Source organism: Electrona antarctica, assembly GCF_951216825.1.
Source record: "Electrona antarctica genome assembly, chromosome: 18".
Lineage (NCBI taxonomy): Eukaryota > Metazoa > Chordata > Actinopteri > Myctophiformes > Myctophidae > Electrona > Electrona antarctica.
Window position 1 is genome coordinate 38,221,520 of NC_136799.1, and position 23,313 is coordinate 38,244,832.

General features: G+C 42.2%; 1 protein-coding gene across 1 annotated transcript in view; it reads right to left on the minus strand.

Moving 5' to 3' along the window:
- Window positions 1–5,715: 5,715 nt before the first annotated feature.
- plcb2 (phospholipase C, beta 2) overlaps window positions 5,716–23,313 on the minus strand; it is a gene marked incomplete at its 3' end in the record, with an annotated part of 41,079 nt that continues 23,481 nt past the window's right edge. Inside the window, exons 22-34 of the mRNA XM_079527525.1 lie at window positions 22,952–23,056; window positions 22,081–22,142; window positions 21,007–21,106; window positions 20,117–20,422; window positions 19,461–19,602; window positions 18,358–18,482; window positions 16,107–16,290; window positions 13,883–14,024; window positions 10,689–10,753; window positions 9,201–9,257; window positions 8,762–8,819; window positions 6,924–7,007; window positions 5,716–5,886 (exon numbers count right to left, since the gene is read on the minus strand). Coding sequence (XP_079383651.1) covers window positions 5,716–5,886; window positions 6,924–7,007; window positions 8,762–8,819; window positions 9,201–9,257; window positions 10,689–10,753; window positions 13,883–14,024; window positions 16,107–16,290; window positions 18,358–18,482; window positions 19,461–19,602; window positions 20,117–20,422; window positions 21,007–21,106; window positions 22,081–22,142; window positions 22,952–23,056 — 1,601 coding nt within the window. The remainder of the gene's footprint in view (window positions 5,887–6,923; window positions 7,008–8,761; window positions 8,820–9,200; window positions 9,258–10,688; window positions 10,754–13,882; window positions 14,025–16,106; window positions 16,291–18,357; window positions 18,483–19,460; window positions 19,603–20,116; window positions 20,423–21,006; window positions 21,107–22,080; window positions 22,143–22,951; window positions 23,057–23,313) is intronic.

Genomic DNA, 23,313 nt, shown 5'->3' on the forward strand with positions numbered 1-23,313 from the left:
TGGTTTCACTGTATAATCTTGAGTAGGCCTACCTGAACCAACCAAGTTAGCGGAAATTGCTTTTCCCCTTTGATATTACCTGAGAGACACACTGTCAATTTAACACATTGTGATTTCAATATTTTCCTGTGACTGAAGAACATCTGGTACTTCTTGTCATACTGTAATTCAATCGTGTGTTTGATTGTATTCTCTTTGATGCCATTTCATTTATCTTTTGTGAGGTTCCTCTCTGATGGACGGTACCAGGTTCCTCTCTGATGGACGGTACCAGGGACAACTGGTAGTTTGAGGTTCCTCTCTGATGGACTGTACCAGCTGGACAACTGGTAGTTTGTGTCAACGACTTTGTAGTACCATTCACAACATGTACGCCTTCCAGCTCACAGCAACTGTAGCAGGGTTTCCATTCGACTCTCGTTGCTGTTGTCACCTTGTCAAGCTGTCCCTAAACTCCTGTGTATCTATCTATCTATCCTCCAGGCACTCACAGTGACTCAGATGGTTGAGTATCCCATTATAAGGAGATCACTAGGCAACAGCGTTTGCTGATTGTGCAGGGAGCCAGATGAAGAGCAGTATAAATCACCAGGACAGAGTCGCATTAAAGTGTGTGTGTGTGTGTGGGGGGGGGCCTGGGGGGGATGATCTGGCCACCACACACAACCAACCCACTTGTAGGAGGTACACGATTTGTGCCTCTGAGAAGTTGTAGACACATCTTATGCACTGAGAAGATAGGACTGGGCACAAATACGCATACACTCATATGCTTGCAGGCACACGCACGCACACATGCTCAAAGTCCTCACAAACCTGCTAATAGACACCCTCTGGCAGCAACCCAGCATAGTATAATATAGCTACTGTAAGCGAACACAACTTGCAAGTGGTCTACCTCCTTGTTTATTGACAAATTGATATCCTGTGGTCGTAACTCGTGTAGGACCACTGCTGGTTGAGTAACAGTATTGCATGAATGTTTCCCAATCCCAGGTTTCATGCTGTTTTTTTGAGCACACCACTCATGTCCGTGTCACCGTGTGTGTGTATGTCCCTACGTATGTCCGTTTAGAGTAACAGCTGCAATACCACTGGGTGACCAAAAGTGTCCCTGTTGAGCAGAAACACACACGCGCGCCCACACCCACACGCACACACACACAAACATTATGGATTGCAGTACTTGCTTTTTAGATGAAAAGGTGGTTGGAACCCTAAACTCTTCTGCTCTGGATCCAAATTGTCCCTGGGGGGCAGTGGGGGTTCCAGGGAGTCCCCTGCGAAATGTGTTAATACAGCATCTTCATCCATATTTTATACCGGCTGTTCAAAAAATAGCAGATCTACAAGCTCGGCCAAAAAGGGACCACCATTCTTGGTGACGTAACTAAGGTATATGTTTCAAGGTTGGTATAAGGTCAATAATTGATTAGAGCTCACTTCACACAGGTGTGATTTTTTTTAAATTACAAAAAGAAACAAAAAAACATTTCTGAATAATTCTGAATTTCTTTTAGAGAGCTCTTCTCTTCTGGGGGTCCCTGGCACTGATCTACAGTATATGTATAATGCCAGTCGTCTTGTATTTAAAGCCTATTTTATGACTCCAAATTTGGGCAAGGTTTCAGTGCAATCAAGGCCCAGTAGACTTCCATTCTAACATGTAGGTTAAATATTTAAAAAAGTATAATTATGTGAAAAAAGAGGAGGTAGCCTACTGACCAGAGTGTAGAGTAGGAGAGTAGCGACGCGCTTTGATCTCGCCGCAAAGCGGGTGCCTATATGGGCTATAGTTCCAAACATTGCTAATTTGCTCCTATGGCTGGAACTATCCCATTGAGATAGAATGAGCACTTCGCATTCCATTGTTACAATGGGAGTCAACGCTAGTGTCGCCACTCTCTTACTATATTACTGTGGTACTGACATACTGGCAGTTGGAAGTACAACGTTTGGCGCTGCATTGGTCCAGTTGTTTGTGAGATTAGACACACACACACACACACACACACACACACACACACACACACACACACACACACACACACACACACACACACACACACACACACACACACACACACACACACACACACACACACACACACACACACACACACAGGGACTCAGAGGACTTCTCAGGCGTTGACTTATCCACAAATGTCTGCTGAAGCATTTGTCCTTTCTGTACGTGACGCTCTGTACATCTCTCCGTATTTAAAAGGCTGGTTGGTCTTTTTGGAGCCTGCAGTGTACTTGGAAAAACAATTACACTATGTGGAATTATGAATTAGACCTGGCTGCCGTTGTTGTGAAAAAGAAATTGCAATATTCCCAATATACAGTAGCTCTGGATCAATGAGAGCGAGAGAGACAGCGACAGCGACAGAGAGACAGACTTGTCTTCACATAATACCCAGTTACCCACTGTCTTTCACTCTCCCTTATAGCCAGTCAATACACAAGTATTAAATGAGCCTCTCTGCCACTTTTTAAAATGGCCTCCTGCCATCAAAGTGTTAATTAATTTGTTATGTTCATTCGTAACATGAATTAGCATTAATAATAATAGTAATGTTCACATGCCAACACAACATTCACACTTCATAGACATATCAAACATACGAGTAAACTGATCTATTGGAAGTTTATTGAAAGGTTTTAAACACAAAAGCAGAATATATTTAGTATATTAACATCTTAACTTAAGTTGTAAATTGTAACTTTAGACAATTGAATTGAACCATCAATTCATTATGAACCAGTATTCCTCTGACTATAGTGACGGCAACCGTTACTTATTGATCATGCGCCATGCTGTTGCATGCCAAGCAGTTTAGTTTGACCCGTCGATGAAATGGCGGATTGGGCCAAGACTCTAAATACCCGTATATGTGTCTCAAATAATTTGTTTGTGCTCTATGGTCAACTATCAGGGAAAACATAAAAGGCATGTCCCGCAGACCCCCATTTGAAAATATATGCCAAGGACCCCCATAAGAGAAGTTTTTTATGGCTCTAGCAGTGATTCTCAACCATTTTCATTTCATTTGACCTGAATTAGGCTACGGTATCTCTGGGACCCCAATGTATATTGTAAAATCTAAGTTAATTTAACTCCGAGTGTACAAGTGTTAGGGTCCATTTGGTTCCATTTGTACACTCTGAGTTACAGACCCATAAGGGTCCATTTGGTTCCTAACTATCATTTAGCTGGCCCTCAAGGACCCCTTATGGGGTCCCCGGACCCCACTTTGGGAACCACTGTGCTAGGATATAAGACGGTTTCCAATCACAGCAGATAACAGCATTGTGACCAAAATAATGGTGGACAGTAACAATGTACATTTACTAAACTGTACTTTTATGTGTGTACTTTGAGTATACCCTATCTGTACTTAAATACTTGCGTATTTGTATTTTTGGAAAGGGGGAAAAGTAGTCTCAAGCATTTATCTCCTTCGAATAGACTTACTACTTACTACTACTTGAGGCACCCTGGTGCAAAGAAGAACGTGTAACCTGCGCGACACGCAGAATGCTACACTCTGTTCCAATTGAAAACCATTGCAAAAAGACGGCCACATATGCAGACACAAAGTTACAGTAGGTGTAACCAGAGCCATAGAGTAAGACAGAGTTACGAAAACTCCGTTCACTTCATGGGGCCAGTCCAATGGTGGCTCTCTTTCTATTGAGAATACGGACAAGTCCTGGACTCCGGTAGGCAGAAATGCATTGGACCCAGGCAACAGCCCAGCTTTAATGATCTTAAATCCTTTTATTTTAGATTGTTTTATAGTAATCGTACAACATAATCATTACAGAGACTTTAGTTGCTACTGTACAATACTTTAAAACAGTTGTCATGTTGCACACATGCCTAAAATTGCTCTTATTTGCGCCGCCCTCGTTGAAAACAATGTATTTCAAACTCCAGCTTGTCCCCCTTTCAGGCTGCATGAACAGCATTCAATTTCTGCCCCCTCAATATCGTAACTATTATTAGATGGCTCTGGGTGTGACCATAGCCTTAAGCCTTATTTCAAATAAACCCCAGTACTTTAACTCTTTAACACTTTCTTTGCCCACCACTGATTGTGACCGACCTCCTTTATGTCCCAGTTAGAGTGAATAATATGCTTCTTCCATATTACTTTCTTTGTAATTAGAATCCATTTAAACCTCAAAGTGAATCACATATTCACGCTTTGTGAGAACCGTGTGGGAGTTTCATTCAAGAAAAAATGTGGCATTGAAGTGTGACAGATGATTCATTGCAGATGAGTCAGCCTGTGGACCCTTGAACATTTTTGTAGAAACCTGCGTTTCTCTCGCGGCGGCGGCGGCTCGGATATTTCATGCTGACCTCCAACTAATTAAGGCTGAAAGGGAACTGAGAGCGAGTACAGAATAAAGAACTGTGAGTGCGTTTTGACACCCACCCACGTCTGAAAGGTGTTTCACGCTGCACGACCTACAGTGGTTCAAAGCCTGGAGGGAGAGACGCAATCAAAAGCAGAGAGTGAGGCCCTCGGGTGGCGCAGTGGTAAAGTCCCTGCCCACCACCACGGAGGTTGTCGGTTCGAATCCACTACATGTGGTGCATCCGGCTTTGTCAAGCGTCTGCACGAATACAATTGGCCCGTGTTGGCGGTACTCCCACTACAGGCTGGGGTGGCACCCGTCAACAGGGAGTATCGGGCGGGAGGAGTAGGGACGAAGGCTCTACGTCTTCCTGGTGTGTGTGTGTGTGTGTGTGTGTGTGTGTGTGTGTGTGTGTGTGATTCAATTGGCATAAGGACTAAATTGGGGAGAAAAAGGGGTAAAAAAAGAATTGGCTACTCTAAATTAAAAAATAAAATAAAAGCAGACAATGAAAGTCTTCCAAATCAGTGAGATTAGCTGTATGAAAGAGTTATGTATTATGCATGGCCATAAGATATGAATTTAATAACTAGGCCACAACCCTAAATGTGGAGGGGTGCCAATAATAAATTATACTGTAGGGGTCTCCAACGTTTTTCAGGCCAAGGACCCCTTAGATGAGAGAGAGAGGCAGGGACCCCCACTAAATACATTTGTTGCATATTAAAACGTTTATTTTTTATTTTTTTAAGAAAGCCTTCCATGCATGCAACTTGATTGCATGAGGTCAGTCCGTTGCTCTCCCCAGGTTGGCAGAGGGAGTGTAGCACCCAGGATTCCATTAGTTTGACAATGACAAACTGGGTGAAAAAAAAACTGGGTGAAAAAAATGGATTACAAAGGTCGTGGGTGCCCTAGGGGCTGCAGACCCCCTGTTGAAGACCCATAGAGACCCAAAGAGTGACATGAATATACAGTAGCCTACAGCAATGTAGCATGCTCATATAAATAATGTAAATTCATACACTGTACTTTAGGGATTAAACATATCAGATATATAAAGCTCTAGATCTGCATAAAAAACCTGAACTAACATTTGAGCAAATATTTTAATATATTTTTTTTTTAAAGCAAACATTTTGAACTCAAATCTTTGCTTCTGGGGGTCCCTGGGACATCCTATTTTGAGATGGGGGTCGGCGGCCAAATACATATCATTTTGGGGGTCCTTGACATGAAAATGTTTTGAGGACCACTGATATATACTGTAGCAACATGAGCTTTTTCAGAAAACCGTTTGGCTTTCTGGAGTTAGAAGACATTTTTTTAGAATGGTCCTCTCAGTTAACCCAGGAACACGTCTCCATAGACTCCCACTCCTTCCACCTTCTTGTCCCCGCTCTGGTCCACCTGGTCAGGGAAGTGGGCTCCCACGCACGCATTGACGGCCTCCTTCACCTCCCCTGGCAGAGATCTCATCTTCTGCTCATGCTCCTTCAGCGCCTCCTGGTTTAGCTATATAGTGACAATTAAGGGCCAAAGTTCACGTCAAACGGATGTGTGATATTTGAGAATATCGTTTTTGTTCTTCACCTACGTTGCAGTATTGATACTTTTACTTAAAGGACAACTTTAGTTTTTTTCAACCAAGGTTCATGTTTTAGGTTGTTATTAGAGAAACTAAAAGGTGAGTGTTATTTTTTTTTTAATTTGCTGCTTTCTTTCATTTTAGGGATTTTAGCTGTTTTTGACAGGGGGCGGGGGCATTTGAGCATGGGGCTAAATATGTATTTCTTTAGCAAATGTTATAGTGATTTCTTTTTATCTTTATATATCTGGCCACAGAAGATCACAGGGTCTACTGAATGTGAAGGTAGCCTACTGGGGGAAAGCCACACTGTGTGTCATAGGCTCAATATGCCAGTTTGACACATTCAGTAGATCCCGTGATCTTTTGTGGCCAAATGTAAATATAATAATAATGTAATGGACTATAAAAAAAGTAATCACAATCAAATTTTGTAAAGAAATACATATTTAGCCCCGTGCTGGAATGCCCCCGCCCCCCTGTCAAAAACAGCTAAAATCCCTAAAAGGAAAGAAAGCAGCAAATGAAAAAAAAATTACACTCACCTTTTATTTTCTCTAATAACAACCTAAAACATGAACCGTGGTTGAAAAAAACTAAAGTTGTCCTTTAAGTAAAACATTTGAGTATGGTACTTTTTTCCACCACTGGTTGGCAGAGGTCAACTGATAATATATAATACAAGCATGACTACGGCATAGCATATTTTAACCACATGAACGCTAAGCATCCTGTAGAGCAGGGGTCTTCAACAGGGTTTTATTTTTACATACATTTTTGTTTTTTTATCAATTGTATTTTATTCAAAACAAAAAGTACAATTATGTATAGTGAGAAAACATGTATACATACTGTACAAAATAAATAAGTGTGTGTGTGTGTGTGTGTGTGTGTGTGTGTGTGTGTGTGTGTGTGTGCGTGTGCGTGTGCGTGCACGTGTGTGTTTGTGTGTGCGCGTGGGTACCTGATTAGCAAGGGCTTTGATCACCTCTATTGTAGCAGCCTGTTTCTTCATCAGAGCTTCTTGCTGAGGGCTGTAATCTGGGATCTGTAAGAATACAACACATGCCCCAGTTCCCAAACAATCACGCACTTGTGTAGCAATTTTCAGAGAGTTCATTTCTATTTAAATGAACACAAAGGATTCCACTTTGTGGTTAGCGGTTTGGTCTGTTTACCGCACTACAGTAGCTATGTCTGTTTCCCCTATCGAGTGAGAACAATGATTGTGTTTCCGTATGCTGCAGCATAAACAGTACATCTGATCATGTTTCAGTGTGTGCGTGTGCGTGTGCATGTGCGTGTGCGTGTGCGTGCGTGTGCGTGTGTGCGTGCGAGTGGTGTGCCCCCCGCGGGAGGCAACCTGAGAAAGACAATCAATACAGTTTGGGTCACAGCAGGTTGGACTTGTCCGATTCAATCAGACACTGCCTAACCCAGAAAGACCTGAGGCTGATTGTACAAATGTCTACAAACAGTTTTCTGAAAAACTTGCGTTTCTATATCAGTGGTGCTCAAACATTTCCATGTCAAGGACCCCCCAAATTATATTTATGGCTGTGGACCACCCATCTCAAAATATGTTGTTCCAGGGACCATCAAAAGCAAAGATTTGAGTTATTTTATATATATAAATATATATATATATATATATATTCAGCTATTAGTGTAGATTTCTGCCCTACAAAATATTCCCACTGACAATGAATGGAGAATTATATGTCATAGTGTCTGAGCAAATAGGCATAGTGTCTATCTTACGTCATGATGATGTACGATGATAAGAGCGCCCCTCACTTCACACGGGTAGGATTTTAAAAATATCTATAATATAATATTTTTGAATAGCCAAAGTATAAAATAACGGTTAAAGTGGTACAAATCTAAAATGACATGTGGGAATGCTGTCCCGGTTTTAATGGATTAATGCACCCAGCCATTCAATACAGAGGCCATGCTGATTAAACAACCGATTGTGTTATAAATAGTCGCTGTAATTAATGGGTATAATCGCTGATTAAAGGAGGATGGAAACAGAGATGCAATATGCGGCGCTGGCAGCGGCGCATGTTGGAGGCCGTTTGGGATTTGGTCTCCGACGAGCCCGACAGAACAGAACGGCCGGCGGAATGCGTGAGCGATGCCAGATGTTTGGGTCCGATGCCCACCCCCATTTTGGAGAATCCTAGACCAGTGGTTCTCAACCTGTGGGTCGGGACCCCCTCCCCACACCATTTTCTTTTTATTTATTTTTGGGGTATTTTCCAAGTGCTTGTCAGGGTGGGGGTGGGGGGGGGGGTCCCGGTTCAATTATGATTATTTTGGGGGACCCCCATTTGATATAGAATTTCTATCTCTGCGATTGGGACTCTAATCTACACTATATTTTATTTAACGTAAAAGTTACAGACCTGTAAGGGTCCATTTTGGTTCCTAACTATTATTAGTTTAGCATGGGGACCCCTCAACGACACCTGGGGTCCCCGGATCCCACTTTGGGAACCACCGTCTAGACCACCAATTTTATTTAGTAAAATAAAAAGGTAAGTAGCTATGCACATGCTCTAAAGGCACCAGAAACATGTTCAATTCAACAATTTCCCTTGGGACCAATAAAGATCCAGACATAAAAGGGGTTTCCAATCAATGTTATAGCAGTGGATTACTATGTGCACTAAAGGGGAGTAGAACCATGAATACTCAAATAAAGTTCAGATCCTCAAAAAAAGTAGTCAACTAAATGAACAAAGTAGCACTTTACTTTACGTACACCTCTGGATGCACTAATGCTCCTATACTCACCGCAGCGTCAGGCTGATCGGGCTCGTCTAGCGCGTCGATGCTCATTGACCTCTTGATCCTGACCAAACCGATGGATAATAACGAGTTAGAACGACTCCAGCATGGATAACGATGATGATAATCAGTGGTGGAAAGGGTACTCAAATAGTTTAGTAAAAGTATCAATAGGCCTACTGCAATGTAAAAAAGCATACTCCGTTAAAGGTAAAAGTCCGGAATTAAAATTTTACTTGAGTAAAAAGTACAAAAGTATTGGTATCAAAATGTACTTAAAGTACCAAAAGTAGAAAGTAGTCCTTATGCAGAAGGTTCCATTTCACAAGTTCTCAAATGAATTAATAAAACATATTAAAAATAGCAGATAGATCGGCTATTTTTTGTCAGTCGGACGAGAAAGCCATTTTGAGCTCCAGAAATTGTTTGAAATCAAGTCACTCACTTGGCCTTCTCTGATGAGCGCTTTGAGAAGCTTTTCTTCTTGGCTTCTTTGGTTTCACTGGGGAAGGGACAAATGGACAGAATATAAAGGAGCAGTTCACCAAACAAATTACTTATTTTCTATCAAGTAGACACCACAACCACACTCCATGTCCATGAAGGCTTGAATTCATGGAGATTCTTTTTTGGGTCACATTTTTGTCACCCTGAGGGACTCCGCTCAACCATAATGGGGTTTAACTAAGTGGTCAAGCACGGTACTTGAGTAAATATACATTTCCAAAGTTACTTTCTAGAGAACAAGATAGGACAAGTCGTCCTGAAATGAACTCTCTCTCTGTGCAACAACAACAAGAAGCCTTTTCCCGTTCAACGTGAGGTTTTGGGGACGATGTGACCTTTGGTTCCAGTGGTCAGACCGAGACACGAGGCAAAATGCTGTGTCAAAGTGGCTGCGTGGACAGGTAGGTGACAGGGACAGTACAGCATGTCCCCAGGCTGTTTAACCCATTTAGGCCTGACGTCGACATTTTAAGAATGTCTTCTAAATCCTGACAGTTTTCTGAAATATGTTTCAGTGGTGCTCAATATTTCATGTCAAGGACCCCAAATGATATGTAATTGGCCACCGACCCCCATTTGAAAATATGTTGTTCCAGGAACCCCTCAGAAGCAAAGATTTGAGTTAAAAGCGGTTCGCTCTGAAAGAATATACATTCAAAGATTTGCGCCACATTTTCACGATTTTTCAAAAATAGCAGACCTACAAGCTCGTAGCTATGAGCTTGTAGATCTGCTATTTTTCAACAGCTAAAGTATAACACAATGCTTAAAACACCAACAGGGGGTTCCCGTACAGAATGGGTTAAACACCTGTTGGTTAATGGCTGTCCTTAGATGACCATCTGCCAGCTGGAGACACTGGATAACAAACACACGCACGCCCAAACACACACGTGCATGTGGGTACACATACAGACGCACACGAGCACACACACACGCACGACCGCCAAGAACAGTGAATGAGTCCAGCTTGCAGAGGTGACTCATATTGTGCTTTGAGAAATATGAAATGTTTAACTTCAGACACAAACACACGCACAGAGACGCTCTCATCAAAGAACGTTTGATTTAGTCAGCAGTGTGTGTGTGTGTGTGTGTGTGTGTGTGTGTGTGTGTGTGTGTGTGTATGAATGGACTGTGTGTTCTTCTGAATGTACTGCAAAAGATAAAAGTGGTGTGTGTCTCTTCCCAAACATGAAAAGATTTACCTGACTTAACCACCACTAGCAGATCTACACTGCACATTACGTGCACACACGCACACACACACACACACACACACACACACACACACACACACACACACACACACACACACACACACACACACACACACACACACACACACACACACACACACACACACACACACACACACACACACACAACTGCGTGTACTGCGTACAGTACTGCGTGTTGTCCCCACCTCTCCAGGGTCCTCAGCTCACTGGAGTGTCTCTCACTGGCCATCTCCAACAGCTTGGTCAGACGCTGTCAAATGGGAAACAGGACAGTGGAAGTGTTTTCCATGTCAACACAAACAAGATCTGTAATTTCCTCGAATAACGTGTTAAAATAACACTTTTTTAAAGTGTCCTAGATAGGCTATAGATCACAGTGATGCACAGAAAAACAACATGTGCAATTATGCACAGACAACAAACAATACAACGCCATCAAATTAGGCTATCGATCAAAGCATTAGCAGACAAGTCGATACGTAAATGCCTATTAGTAGACTTACCTAAAACATAAACACATAATTATAAAGAAGCTCTCATCCATGCAGAAAATACACTAACACACACAGTGATCTTAGCGCATTAATGTAACGTGTCGCCACCGCCACGACAGGAGGCAAGGAAAAGAAAGAAAGACAAATCTCCCAAAAGCATGCAGGAGTGAGTGAGTGAGTGAGTGAGTGATTCCAGGACCACGGACAGTTGCTCAGCAATCAGCCAAATTAATACAAATACAACACACCTACAGTACATGTACGTTCATGTGAACCTCCATCTCTCCCAGAACGGCACAAAACTAATCTGACTAAACTGCACAGTATTGTAGGCCTATATATTAGTCTGCATTAATATTTATGTTGGCAGGGTACTGGCCAATCCTGATGGGGGAGGGGGGGAAAAGTCCAATCTGGACGAGCATTGCCCTTAAGTGCCAGCTGAACGCATCGCATCTACAGGCTTGTAGATCGTCTCTTTTCTCTATTCACCATAAAGGATATATGGGCTTAAGTGGTTTTCAATATGCAAGCTGTGTGTGCAGACGGTGCACACAGCTTCCTATTATTTAATCCGAGCAGTGCACCCAGATCAGACCATTGTTCATTTGCATGCACTCCGACTTTTAAGTATGCTAAAGCTCTCGTTGGCCCTATACGAGATGCTCTCCGTCACCTCGTTCCAGTCATACTGGTGCGACGTGGACTGCACTCTGCCTCGGAGAGGTTGCGACCCTTCCAAAATTACCCGATTGACCTCTCAATCTCATGCAGGGCCCACAGTTTATGCTAAGAGCACCCCAGAGCCCCCGAGGCTGATGGGTAATCAATAGAGGCTGTAAAACTCTGGCTGCTCGCCTGCGGTCTGCCGCGCCACACGGCACCAGAGAGGAGAGACGAGGAGGGTGCACCGACCGGGGAGCACAGAACGCATCCTCAGCTGTAAGAAGGATTCAGAGGCAGGTCGATAGATGCACTGCAGAGCTGAAGAGGGTTCAAGGAGCCTGCCGGATGGTGTCCGGGGAGACCGGGGACCATGTACACTGTAAAGTCCTTAGTGTTAACTCAGAGAGTGTTCAAATGGAACCGTTGGGTCCATTCTTTTCCATTTGTACATGTGTCCATTGGTTAAATAAACAAAAAACAGTGACACTTTGGGCCACCCAGCGGTATTGCAGCAGTCCGTACTACTCAAACAGACATAGAGTAGAGACATACATACAGGGACATACAGTACATAGGGACACCCATAGCTGTTCATTGGAGCGGTTAGGGACCGCTCAAAAAGGGAGGAGACCAAGGCACACTTTTGGAAAAGTTCAAAAGCCTTTAATAGTTTGGCTAATGCATAGCAAGAATGACAGTTAAAGTTAAATTACTACCAGTTAAAATATTTCTAAGGATTTTATTGTGTACAATAGGGTCTTGAAACATCTTACCTTAAAGGGGAAAACCACTCATTTTCAACATTTTACTATGTCATTAATATACCTTAGAGCTGTTGTGTGGAAACAATAAAAACGTCCCCCCATTCTGTGTTTCCTAGAACTGTAATTATGAAAAAAATCATTAACATGGTGAAACACATCTTGATGACATCATCAAGATGTATTTCACCATGTTAATGATTTTTTTCAGACCTCTAGTTCTAGGAAACACAGAATGAGGGGACTTTTTTATTATTTCCACACAACAGCTCTAAGGTATATTAATGACATAGTAAAATGTTGAAAATGAGTGGAATGCCCCTTTAAGTGCTTTGACATAATATCCTTTGAGAATTATATTGATAATAATAATAAAGATTTAATGGGTGTAACATTTGCCAAGCCACGATAACATCAAGACATGGCTGAGATTATACATTTTGAAGCAATTTGGCTCACTGAGTCATTATAAGCAATATATATATATATATATATATTTTTAAAGATACAAGCCAGTTCTAAATGTAATGAATAAAATGCAATTAAAATAGGTTGTCTCCCTACTCTTCATCTCTTCCATTGAGACATTTAGACTGGGCACTCAATACTACACTAGATGCCACCATCTTTATTGTAGTTCGGGGATTGTTGCAATTGGGAGGAAGCGGGACCATTGTTAGTCTTGTGGGGTCAGTAGCCTTGGTCCCAGCCTTACTCATCTGCGAAGAGAAAAGCCTGGTCCCAACCTAAGGCAGAGAGTTTATCGACGGAAGTTGTCGGGCCGGAACATCAGTCAGATGTATTTCCACTATGCCACTATAAGTAACCACTAAGCTATAGCCGCCACAATTACGTCTTCCTGTCAGGAGGTCAGAAAGAAAAGTTACGGATTCAAAAGGTTTAAAACGTTTGTCAGAATTCCTGTCATTTTATTTCCTTTTATTGAGGTATGTGGAAGTGTGACAGCTCAAGCTGTGAACTGTTCTCAATTATGGGCTGATGGAACCTGCCTGGTCGCGGCCAGCGCCCTTTAGATTAGAGTTGTGACAACTCTGTTCACTTCACGGGGCCAGTCCAATGTCGGCTCTTCTACATAGACTTCTATTGGCGAAGAGCATGGCGAAGAGTGACAAAGTCCTGGACCGGAAGTTGACAGAATGCACTGGACTCAGGCAACAGCCCAGCTTTAATGATCTTAAATCCCTTGTGATCTTAAAAATAATTTAGTAATAGTAGTAATAGTACAACATAGACTTTAGTTAACTTGTTACTGTACAATACTTTTAAACAGTTGGCATGTTGCACACATGCCTAAAATTGCTGACATTTGCACCGCCCTCGTTGAAAACAATTTATTTAAAACTCCAGCTTGTCACACTCCAGGGCTGCATGAACAGCGCTGGAGTGCTGTTTTCTGCCTAGTTCTCCTAGTCTACACCACCTCTGGTCGCGGCTCACCTCGGTAGCATGCTGCTCTTTCCTCCTCTTGGCGTGGTCGTGATGCTCCTCCCACAGAGCTTGTAGCTCCGCCTGCAGCTTCTCCTTCTGCTCCTGGACGCGCTCGCTCTTAACGCCAGAGTCAGTGCTGTCACTAGAACCTCTGGGGTGGGGGTGACACTTAATGAAGGGTGTCAAATTGAAATGACATACAGTACCGTATCGGTTGACATAAGATGGACAACTCAGAGAGCGTACTGATGGGACCAAATGGATCCATTCCTTACGGGTCCATTTGGTTCCATCGGTACGCTCTCTGAGTTGCAGACCATGTAACCATTTGGTTCCTTATCCCAACTGTCAATCATTTAACATGGGGACCCGTGGAACCCCCTCAAGGACCCCTGGGAGTCCCCGGACCACACTATGAGAAACTCTGATATTACAGGATAACATCACAGTAGTATGAAAGTAGCATAAGTATACAATTATTATGACAACACAAGAATGGTGTCTGAACCTTCCCTAAAACACCCTGGACAATGCTCCAGAGTCCAGACTGAAGACTCCCCTCTTCAGACCACCTCACCCCCGGCCTAAAGCACTCCAGTCTCCTTGTATCACTTCTTGATGCTAGTTTACTATTACTGTTTGTTACCCTTTGTTCACATTTGTGTTACTTAAGACTTGTTTTGATTGAACACAGATGAAAGAGCATGTTGTTTAGACAGATGCTAGGTCCATTGTTTACCTGGTATCCTAGTTTCTCGGAGGCACAACACTCTTTCCACTCTAATATGTGACTATTTACCTCGATGTTTATTGACTAGACTAGAGTACATGGCATGCTTACTCTGATTGCTTTTGAACGTGTAAGTTGCTCTGGATAAGAGCGTCTGCTAAAGGCCACATTGTACATTGGAACGGGAGAAATTAACTTGTTTTCCAAAAAGTAAAAGTATTTCCATCAAGATATAGTTAGTACTCAAAATCTAAAAAAAAAACAACTAAAAAATGTGTTCAAATCATTGTAGTGGATTAAAAAGTAGTTGATGTAGTGGAGTGGAAGTATATTAAAGTACTGACATTTTTTAAAAGAAAGTAAAGTAAAAGTTCCCAATAATTGTCCTTACTGTACTTGAGTAAATATACTTAATTACCTGAAAAGGTCCTCTGGTGAATACAGAACAGGGTCATTGTGACCTAAATTAACCGTGTTTACTCTCAATCATGTAGCATTGTGCCGTAATAACCCACTTGTGCAAACCCCTTAAAAGTGACTCATGTTTGTAGTTGGTATTTTCATCCACTGGCATTCCGCTTTCCTGGAAAAACACATTTGGCTCCTACGCTTTTTTAGATATGCTCTAATTATATGAAGTGGCCAGAACAACTCGCAACTTCATTTGTGGCTGACTATTACAGTATGCTGTAAAGGACAACACATAATGGCACCAACACAAAAACAGAGCACCCAGGGTCATCCAATACACACAGTGTATTGGATGACCCTATGTATATGTTTTGTCATGCATCGAATTGCAAACATAGGCCATCTACAGTCTATTTTTTCTTTTTACAATTTTGACATTTTTGAATACGTTCTTTTTTGCTTTTTATATTGTGGAAAACGTTCGCCGATAGTGACATATATAGCCTACCCAAAATACAGTAGGTATGCCACGGTGAATGAAACATGTTCAGTGAGAGAGAGAGAGAGAGAGAAGCCTATTGTTGTAGAGGGTTGGGATCTATGTGATGATAGATTTGTATGTAATTGCTTTGTATTCATTCGGTATCTAAATGTGTGTACTCCATGATTGCACAATGCTCTATGCATTTTACTATAATATGTTAAATGCCTATAGCATCCTAATATTACCGTAAGACTCACTCAGCTGCAGGGAATTCAAACTATGTTAGCTTCGCTATCCGCTTGTGGTGTCACTACATTACCCGCCCACTCCCTCCCAATTGTTTTTCTCCATTTCCTAAAAAAGTGTAATGTTTTTTTGGACAAGGTTTCCACTCGACAGCGCAGATTATCTCTCCACTGCACAAACTAAGGCATGCGGAGAGAAGAAATGGTCTCTGTCGGGTGGAAACCTCGGCTTCGCGCCGCGCTTCGAGCTTGTGGATCTGCTACTTTTGATGCTTTTGTGTGACGCTGTTTAGCATTTATCAATTAAGACGTACATTCACGAAAAAACTTGAATTAGAATTAGGACATAAGAGGTACACATACTCTTTTTTCTTCAGCGAGGCCTTCTTCTTGACGGATTTGAAGGCTTCAGCGTGTTTCTGAATGAGGTCCTCGCTCTTCTTCTGGAACTTCCTGTCCAGCTCCTTGGTGTCCTTCTCCTGGTGCTTGACTGTCTTCAGGTACCTCTTGTGCTGCGTCAGTTCCTCACAGGTCACTGTGGATGGCTCTGATCATGTTGGGGGGGGGGCAGACAGACATGTCGACGCTTGATGTATATTTTACCAATGAAAAGTATTAGCCTGTATTAGCCTGTGACTAAACAATTTAGGCATTTAGCAGACGCTCTTAATCCAGAGCGACCTACAGGAAGCAAGAACACCACAAGGTAATACATCAAATGCATAGAATAGTCATCTAGGATCATGAGTAAACCAAGAACATATCATCCAGTAGAACAGTAGAATATCCGTACATTGAAACTATGAACAGTATAGGATGCCAGATCAATAATAATAATAACCTGGCATCTTAGCCTACAGGTCGTCGAGGCTATAGGGCAAGTCTGCAGTTAATTGCAATGGGGAGTTCATTCCATAGTTTGGGAGCCAGAAGGGAGAGTCTGGGACTTGTGGATATATTATATATATAAACACTGGAACATAGGTTAATTTTTTTCCATTTCCTGAAAAGCAATTGTTTTTCCCCCCATCCAACAGCGGATGCTGCGTGCGCGCACACGCACACGCACGCACGCACACGCACACAAGTTTTCTTCTCCTAGCTCTGATGACATTGACAGCGTTATTTTTAGACATACATTCTCTTCAAGGAAGGCGCTGCTCTGCAATTTTCATTTCAAGTCCAAAGATTGGAGTGATTGGAGCGGTTGGCGGCACGTGACGCGAGGCATGTGAATCTGTCTGCAGCAAGGGGTGCCCAGACTTTTTGGACTTGAGAGCTACTTTAAAAATGACCGGCTTAAAATCATCTATACCCATTGAAAAAAAAGTATAATACCATTGCTGAAAATACTGTAGTTTAAAAATGTACCTGATGCAGAAGGTACTGTATATGTACCTTGGAATGTGTAATGCTACAGACATTTGTGCGCAGCAACACTCTTGAAAACAAAGTATTGCATTATGGGTTTGAGCATGACAGCTAGGCCCTTTTTGATGTCAATCAATCAAGTCAACTTAATTCAATTCATATTCGTTAGGGGCATGTCATGCATGTGATCTACCTGCACAGCCTTTGTGATCTACTGGTAGGTTGCGATCTACCTTTTGGGCACCCCAGGTCTACAGGTTAGAATCTCAGTACACACAGTTAGAATCTCTCTACAGGTTTAGAATCTCTCTACAGGGTTAGAATCTCTCTACAGGGTTAGAATCTCTCTACAGGGTAAGAATCTCTCTACAGAATACGGTTAGAATCTCTCTACACACAATTAGAATCTCTCTACAGGGTTAGAATCTCTCTACACACAATTAGAATCTCTCTACAGGGTTAGAATCTCTCTACAGGGTTAGAATCTCTCTACAGGGTTAGAATCTCTCTACAGGGTTAGAATCTCTCTACAGGGTTAGAATCTCTCTACAGGGTTAGAATCTCTCTACAGGGTTAGAATCTCTCTACAGGGTTAGAATCTCTCTACAGGGTTAGAATCTCTCTACACACAATTAGAATCTCTCTACAGGGTTAGAATCTCTCTACACACAATTAGAATATCTCTACAGGGTTAGAATCTCTCTACACACGGTTAGCTCACCATCCGATTCCAATCCTTTGATTTTGAGAATCTGCCGATGCCGATTTTTTTTAATGCTATATCACAATATCCAAAATCACAGACAAACTCCAGTCTAATATCATGATATTATTATATAATGATATGGATATAATAACCCATTTAGGCCTGAGGCCGATTCTAAAAACGCCTCTAAAACCTGACCTAAGTTTTCTGAAAAACTTCAAATATTTATATAGCAGCATCAAAAAAATTACATTTTTGAATACTGTACATACTGTACAGAACCCCAAAATGGGTTCCCGGCCTGAGTGGGTAAAACACCAAAAGGGGTTCCCGCCCAAAATGGGATAATATTGATACTGTCCTGATCACGTTTGTTGGCTCCCGATTCCGATCATTTGAAAATTACGTGATCGGATTGTAATCTCTCTACATCGTTAGAATTTCTCTACACACGGTTATAATCTCTCTTCACAGTTAGAATCTCTCTACACACGGTTAGAATCTCTCTACACATGGTGAGGCTAGCTAGGCGCTCACCTCCGTTTGACAGCGGCTGAGATGAGTCATCTGGACACGTAGGCACAGGCAGCTCACATAGCCCGGTGGCGACACCGACCGCGATAGAACCTGCCGCAGGATTGACCTCCTCCTCCACAGCAGGGCTGTCACGATTACACAATTAAGTGGATGATTAATTGTTAACTAAATAATTGCGATTAACAATTTAATTGTGTTTTTGGCATTGAACATTTGAACATATTTTTGTTTATTGTGGTTTCACAAATTGCACAAGGCAGATATGACAAATAACTCAAATACAAAGTAATTACTGACCCATCTATCTATAAATGCACCACATATTTGTACGTCTGTAATGCCTCTAATGTCTCTAATGCACGTAACTAGAGAACCGTTCGGCCCGCCAACTTCAAATTCGACACACGCGTTCCACACCCCCACAGGGAGTGCAGTGCCCGGTGTCGAGTCGGTCGGACGCACGGTTGTCCAGAACCGCCACAAAAGGCCCCTGCCCAGGCTCCATATATGGAGCTGGCCTGTTCTGACATCACAAATATGTTCTGACATCGGCATAGACTCCATTTGGACATGCCTGACAAAGAACTCCATATATGGGCATAAAAGGGACACATGCATAATAACTGGGTAGAAGAGCATGCATGCATCGTTCCAAGTAGGCCAGTGCCCAACGGGCACTGCTAAGTTTATAATAATTGTATACTTTCCAAAAAATAGCGTGTAATCATCATGGCAGCCTCGAAAACAAAAACAAAAAATAGCTTGTAGATCTGCTATTTCTGATATTTTTGGAAATGTTTGAAACATTTTTTATTTTATTTTTTTAATGTTTTCTTTTTTTTTGGCTTTCGCCTTTATTTTTTATGGAGGGACAGACAGTAGGCTGACAGGAAATGGGGAGAGAGATGGGGGGGTGACATGCAGTAAAGGCCGTCGGGATCGGAAGTCGAACCCACGGCACACTGCCAGACTGGATTACCAGCCAAGGTGCCTGGACCGCTGAGCCACGGCCCAGGCCATTTTTTTTTAAATTTTTAACATGGAAACTATTATGACTCAAATAATTGCGTTATGAGATTATGTAATAATTGTGACAGGCCTACACCACAGCAGCCGAATCCATCTCCGGATGATTGGCCACATCCGTGTCTGGGGTTTCATCCGAGGGTTCTGGACTAGGCTCTCCCTCGGGTTCTCCGTCGAGTTCTTCAGGAGCTGCCTGGGGTTCTGATAGTAGCTCTTCTTCTGTGAGGTTGTTATGGTTACAAATAAACAAATATACTAGAATTGAAAGAAACATTTTAGTTCAAAGTCATAATGTCTATTGCCTATCATTTTGGCACGTGTGTCAGACACAGGGGCAGACACTGAATCAGAATCAGAATCAGTTACAACATTAGGACTCTGAGTGGGGGTGGAGGGAGGAAAGAGGGGGGTCAGGGGGGGAACATCAGCAGCATTGAGGAGCAGGATAGCCATGGGGAAAAAGCTATTTGAGTGTCGGGCCTTCACAGTCTTTAAAGAGCGCAACCTCCTGCCTGAGACACTGTTCATTTATCGATGTGTTATTTATTTATTATTACAACCTAATATTTTGGGTGGATATGATTATTTTCTTACGACGCGTGATCAAAATAAGCCTTTGCAAAACATAAATAATAAATATGAACTAAAAACTAGCAAACACATAAAAATAAACACTAATAAAAACTAAACTGATGGTCAAAATGGTCAAAAAACACTCAAAACACAAAACTACCTTTCTCTGCTGTCAGGGTGGTGTTTTCAGTATCAGGGGTGGGATCAACACCCGCCGCAGGTTCAGGTTCGGGTTCAGGTGTGGGACCTGCTTCCACAGTGGTGGGGTCTCCAGCTGTATCAGAACTTTGGGGAGGGTCGTCAACGGGTTGGGTAGTATCTGGAGCGCTGTCCCCTTCTCCCCCGCGGTCAATAACAGGCTCCCCGGAGGTCTCGGATTGGGCTGGAGAATCTTCAGGGGGAGGTGCAGAGTCTGCAGTCATGTCAGCCTGATCTTCCGGCATGGCGGAAACATCATTTTCAGGTTCTGGGGGAAGAGATTGACAACAAAGAAAGCACTGCAAGTGTGACTAAGTAACTAAGTAAGCATAAAGTAAGTAAAAAGCAAGTAAAAGGTAACTAAGCGAAAGTAACTAAGCAAACAAATATTACCCTATTAGGTAGGGTATTTTCTTAGGTTAAAATAAATGATACAATATTTCTATATTCTGATACTAGATAGGCTAGTACTCATTGCAAAAAGTGTTTGTTCAGACTAATAGTAGTTTCCATGTCTCTCAGCTCTTTAATGAACAGAAAATGCATTTTCAGGTCAGGATACCAATGTTAACCAAGATAGAGAACTCACACTCTATATCAGAATATAGTGCTTTAGCCACATACCCTACCATTTAAAAATTTAAATCAACAACTATATAATGATGATGCTATTAATCAATAAGACAGTTTATATCTTCCACCACTGTATGCTTCAGCTTAATTTAAAGTATACAAAGCAGGTGTGTTACTATACTGGGAGTCTCAATAAAGCCGCCCAAAAAACATAAAATAACAGAAATATTGCTATGACATCCTAAAAAAAACATGTCAGCTTAAAGTGCTTGTCATTACCTGCAGCAGAGGCTGTGCTGTTCTGAGCCTCAGCTTTCTCAGTGGGGGTTTGGACCACAATGGGCATCTCATAAGGGGAGACGTAGTCTGAGGATGATGGCTTTGGTGCAAATAAGGACAAGGACATCAAATTCTACAAAGGAACCGTCAGTGTTCCACAAGACATGTGTGCGCCGTCTTCTGGGAACGTGTGCAGAGTCAGACCAGTGGTCAAAAGTAACTAAACTACATTTTTAGTATTTGCAATGTTCAATACTTTATAGTTCTACTCCACCACATCTCAGATGTACAAATATTGTACTTTTACTCCACTACAATTATTTGAAAACTTTAGTTACTAGTTACTTTTAATTATTAGAAAACATACCAGCTCTACATTTGGGCCATTTGAATAGCCACCTGTAAGGCCATATGTGCATTGGTGATTTACATGCTTGTTTTGTTAGAAAATAAATAATAAATTGATTAAATAAATCTGCTATTTTCAAAGGATTTGTATATATTTTATACATTTCTGCATGGATAAGAGTGAAAAGGGGTCCAAGTACAGTTGCAACTCAGGTAATTTTTACTACGAAAAGGTTCCTTCATGGGTTCATGAAGGATGGGTCACTTTAATAAAGGCCGGTATACTTTGCAGAGGCGTATCTACAATAAGGCGAGGGCTGGCGTCTGCCTATCCAAATCCATTTCTGGCCTGACCAAAATCCATACAATGAGAAAAAAAGACGACAAAAACAAGATCTGAGAACTGGACAGCTAATTGGCCGTTGCGGTAGAGCGCGACCCTCAATCACCCATTGGAATGTAAATGCATGCCTTTCAGCCTTTGTATCCTACTCGTCTGGCAGGTATATCTCTTTGAAAACCTTTAGTGCTACGATTGTGCGCGGGGAGACGACAATTAACACTTATCTTGCCTGCCCAAAACGTAATTCCTGGATACGCCACTGATACTTTGGACTTTTTAGTGACTTGAACGCTTTGGTATATTGTTTTCTTTATCGTTGTTTTGTTTATCGCTTTGGTATATTGTTTTGTTTATCGTTTCTTCTATTATTATTGTTTCGTTACCTTTGGGTTCTTTGTTGTCTTCTCCTCACCCTTTGTGGGGTTGAATAAGGCATCTGTGAAATCTGAGGTGGGATCAAAGGACAGCATGAGTGTAATGTCCACAATAATGCATTGTTCAGTTGTGTGTGGGAAACGTGTTAATGAACGTCTGAATGTGTGAAAAGTAAAACCTGAATAACATGTGTCTTTTTATACACATGTTTGCGCATTCGTGTGTGAGTGTACACATATACGAACACAACTATGAGAGTATGGGTCCATTTTGTTCCGTTTCTACAATAACACCCAAGAGTTTAGTGTATAAGCTGTAAAGGGCAGTGTTTGAAATGAGTGGCTATATATGTCAAACTCAAGGCCCGGGGGCCAAATCAGGCCCGTGAATGAATTATCTTTGGCCCGCGGGATGATATTTAATTAGTATTAGAACTGGCCCTCTGGTATATTGCACGGACCACCATAATACTACAAGTCCGACAATGCACTGTGAGTGCATTGGCACATATCACATACTATGAAAGCAGTGCTTGGTGAGGATCATAGAACAGGAAACTGAGCTTAATAATAATAATGCATTTTCAGTTTTAAATGCATTTACTTTTTTGCTGTTTGCCTGGGACGTCCTCATGACCGCGGTGCCCGTGTGTTGAAACACAGTCCGGCCCTCGACTTGTACCAATTTCTTTATTTTGGCCCACTGTGTATTTGAGTTTGACATCCCATACCACATGCCCAGCTGCACGCGCACGCAAGCATGCACGGACTCACGCACGGACGCACGTGCGCGCACAGTAAACTCAAGTCACCGATAAGAATTCAAGTAATGTGTAGTGGGCGATTGTTGGGGCAGAACAGACAGAGAACGGCGGTGCACCTGCGAAGGCAGCGGGGATGTAGTCCTTGACCTCGATGAACACAAAGAGAGCTGGCAGTGTGAGCACCATGTTGCTCTCACTGCGTAAGCAGATGTGCTGGAAGCCTGCAGAGGAACACACCCCTCAGTGAGAAGAATTTGGAAGATTTGACAAATTCCAAAACAGCAAAAGTAGCGAGGCTTTGCGCTTTGAGCGTGCGACTCTGCTACTTGTACTTTTGTGTGATGCTGAAATATGATCAGGTAAGGCATTCATTTATGAACACAAAAATGTAAGAGATAAGAGGTTTCTGCCCGACAACAACGATATAAACACACTTAAAGACCTAAACAACTCTAAACCAGAAAGCGACCTCGTCCTA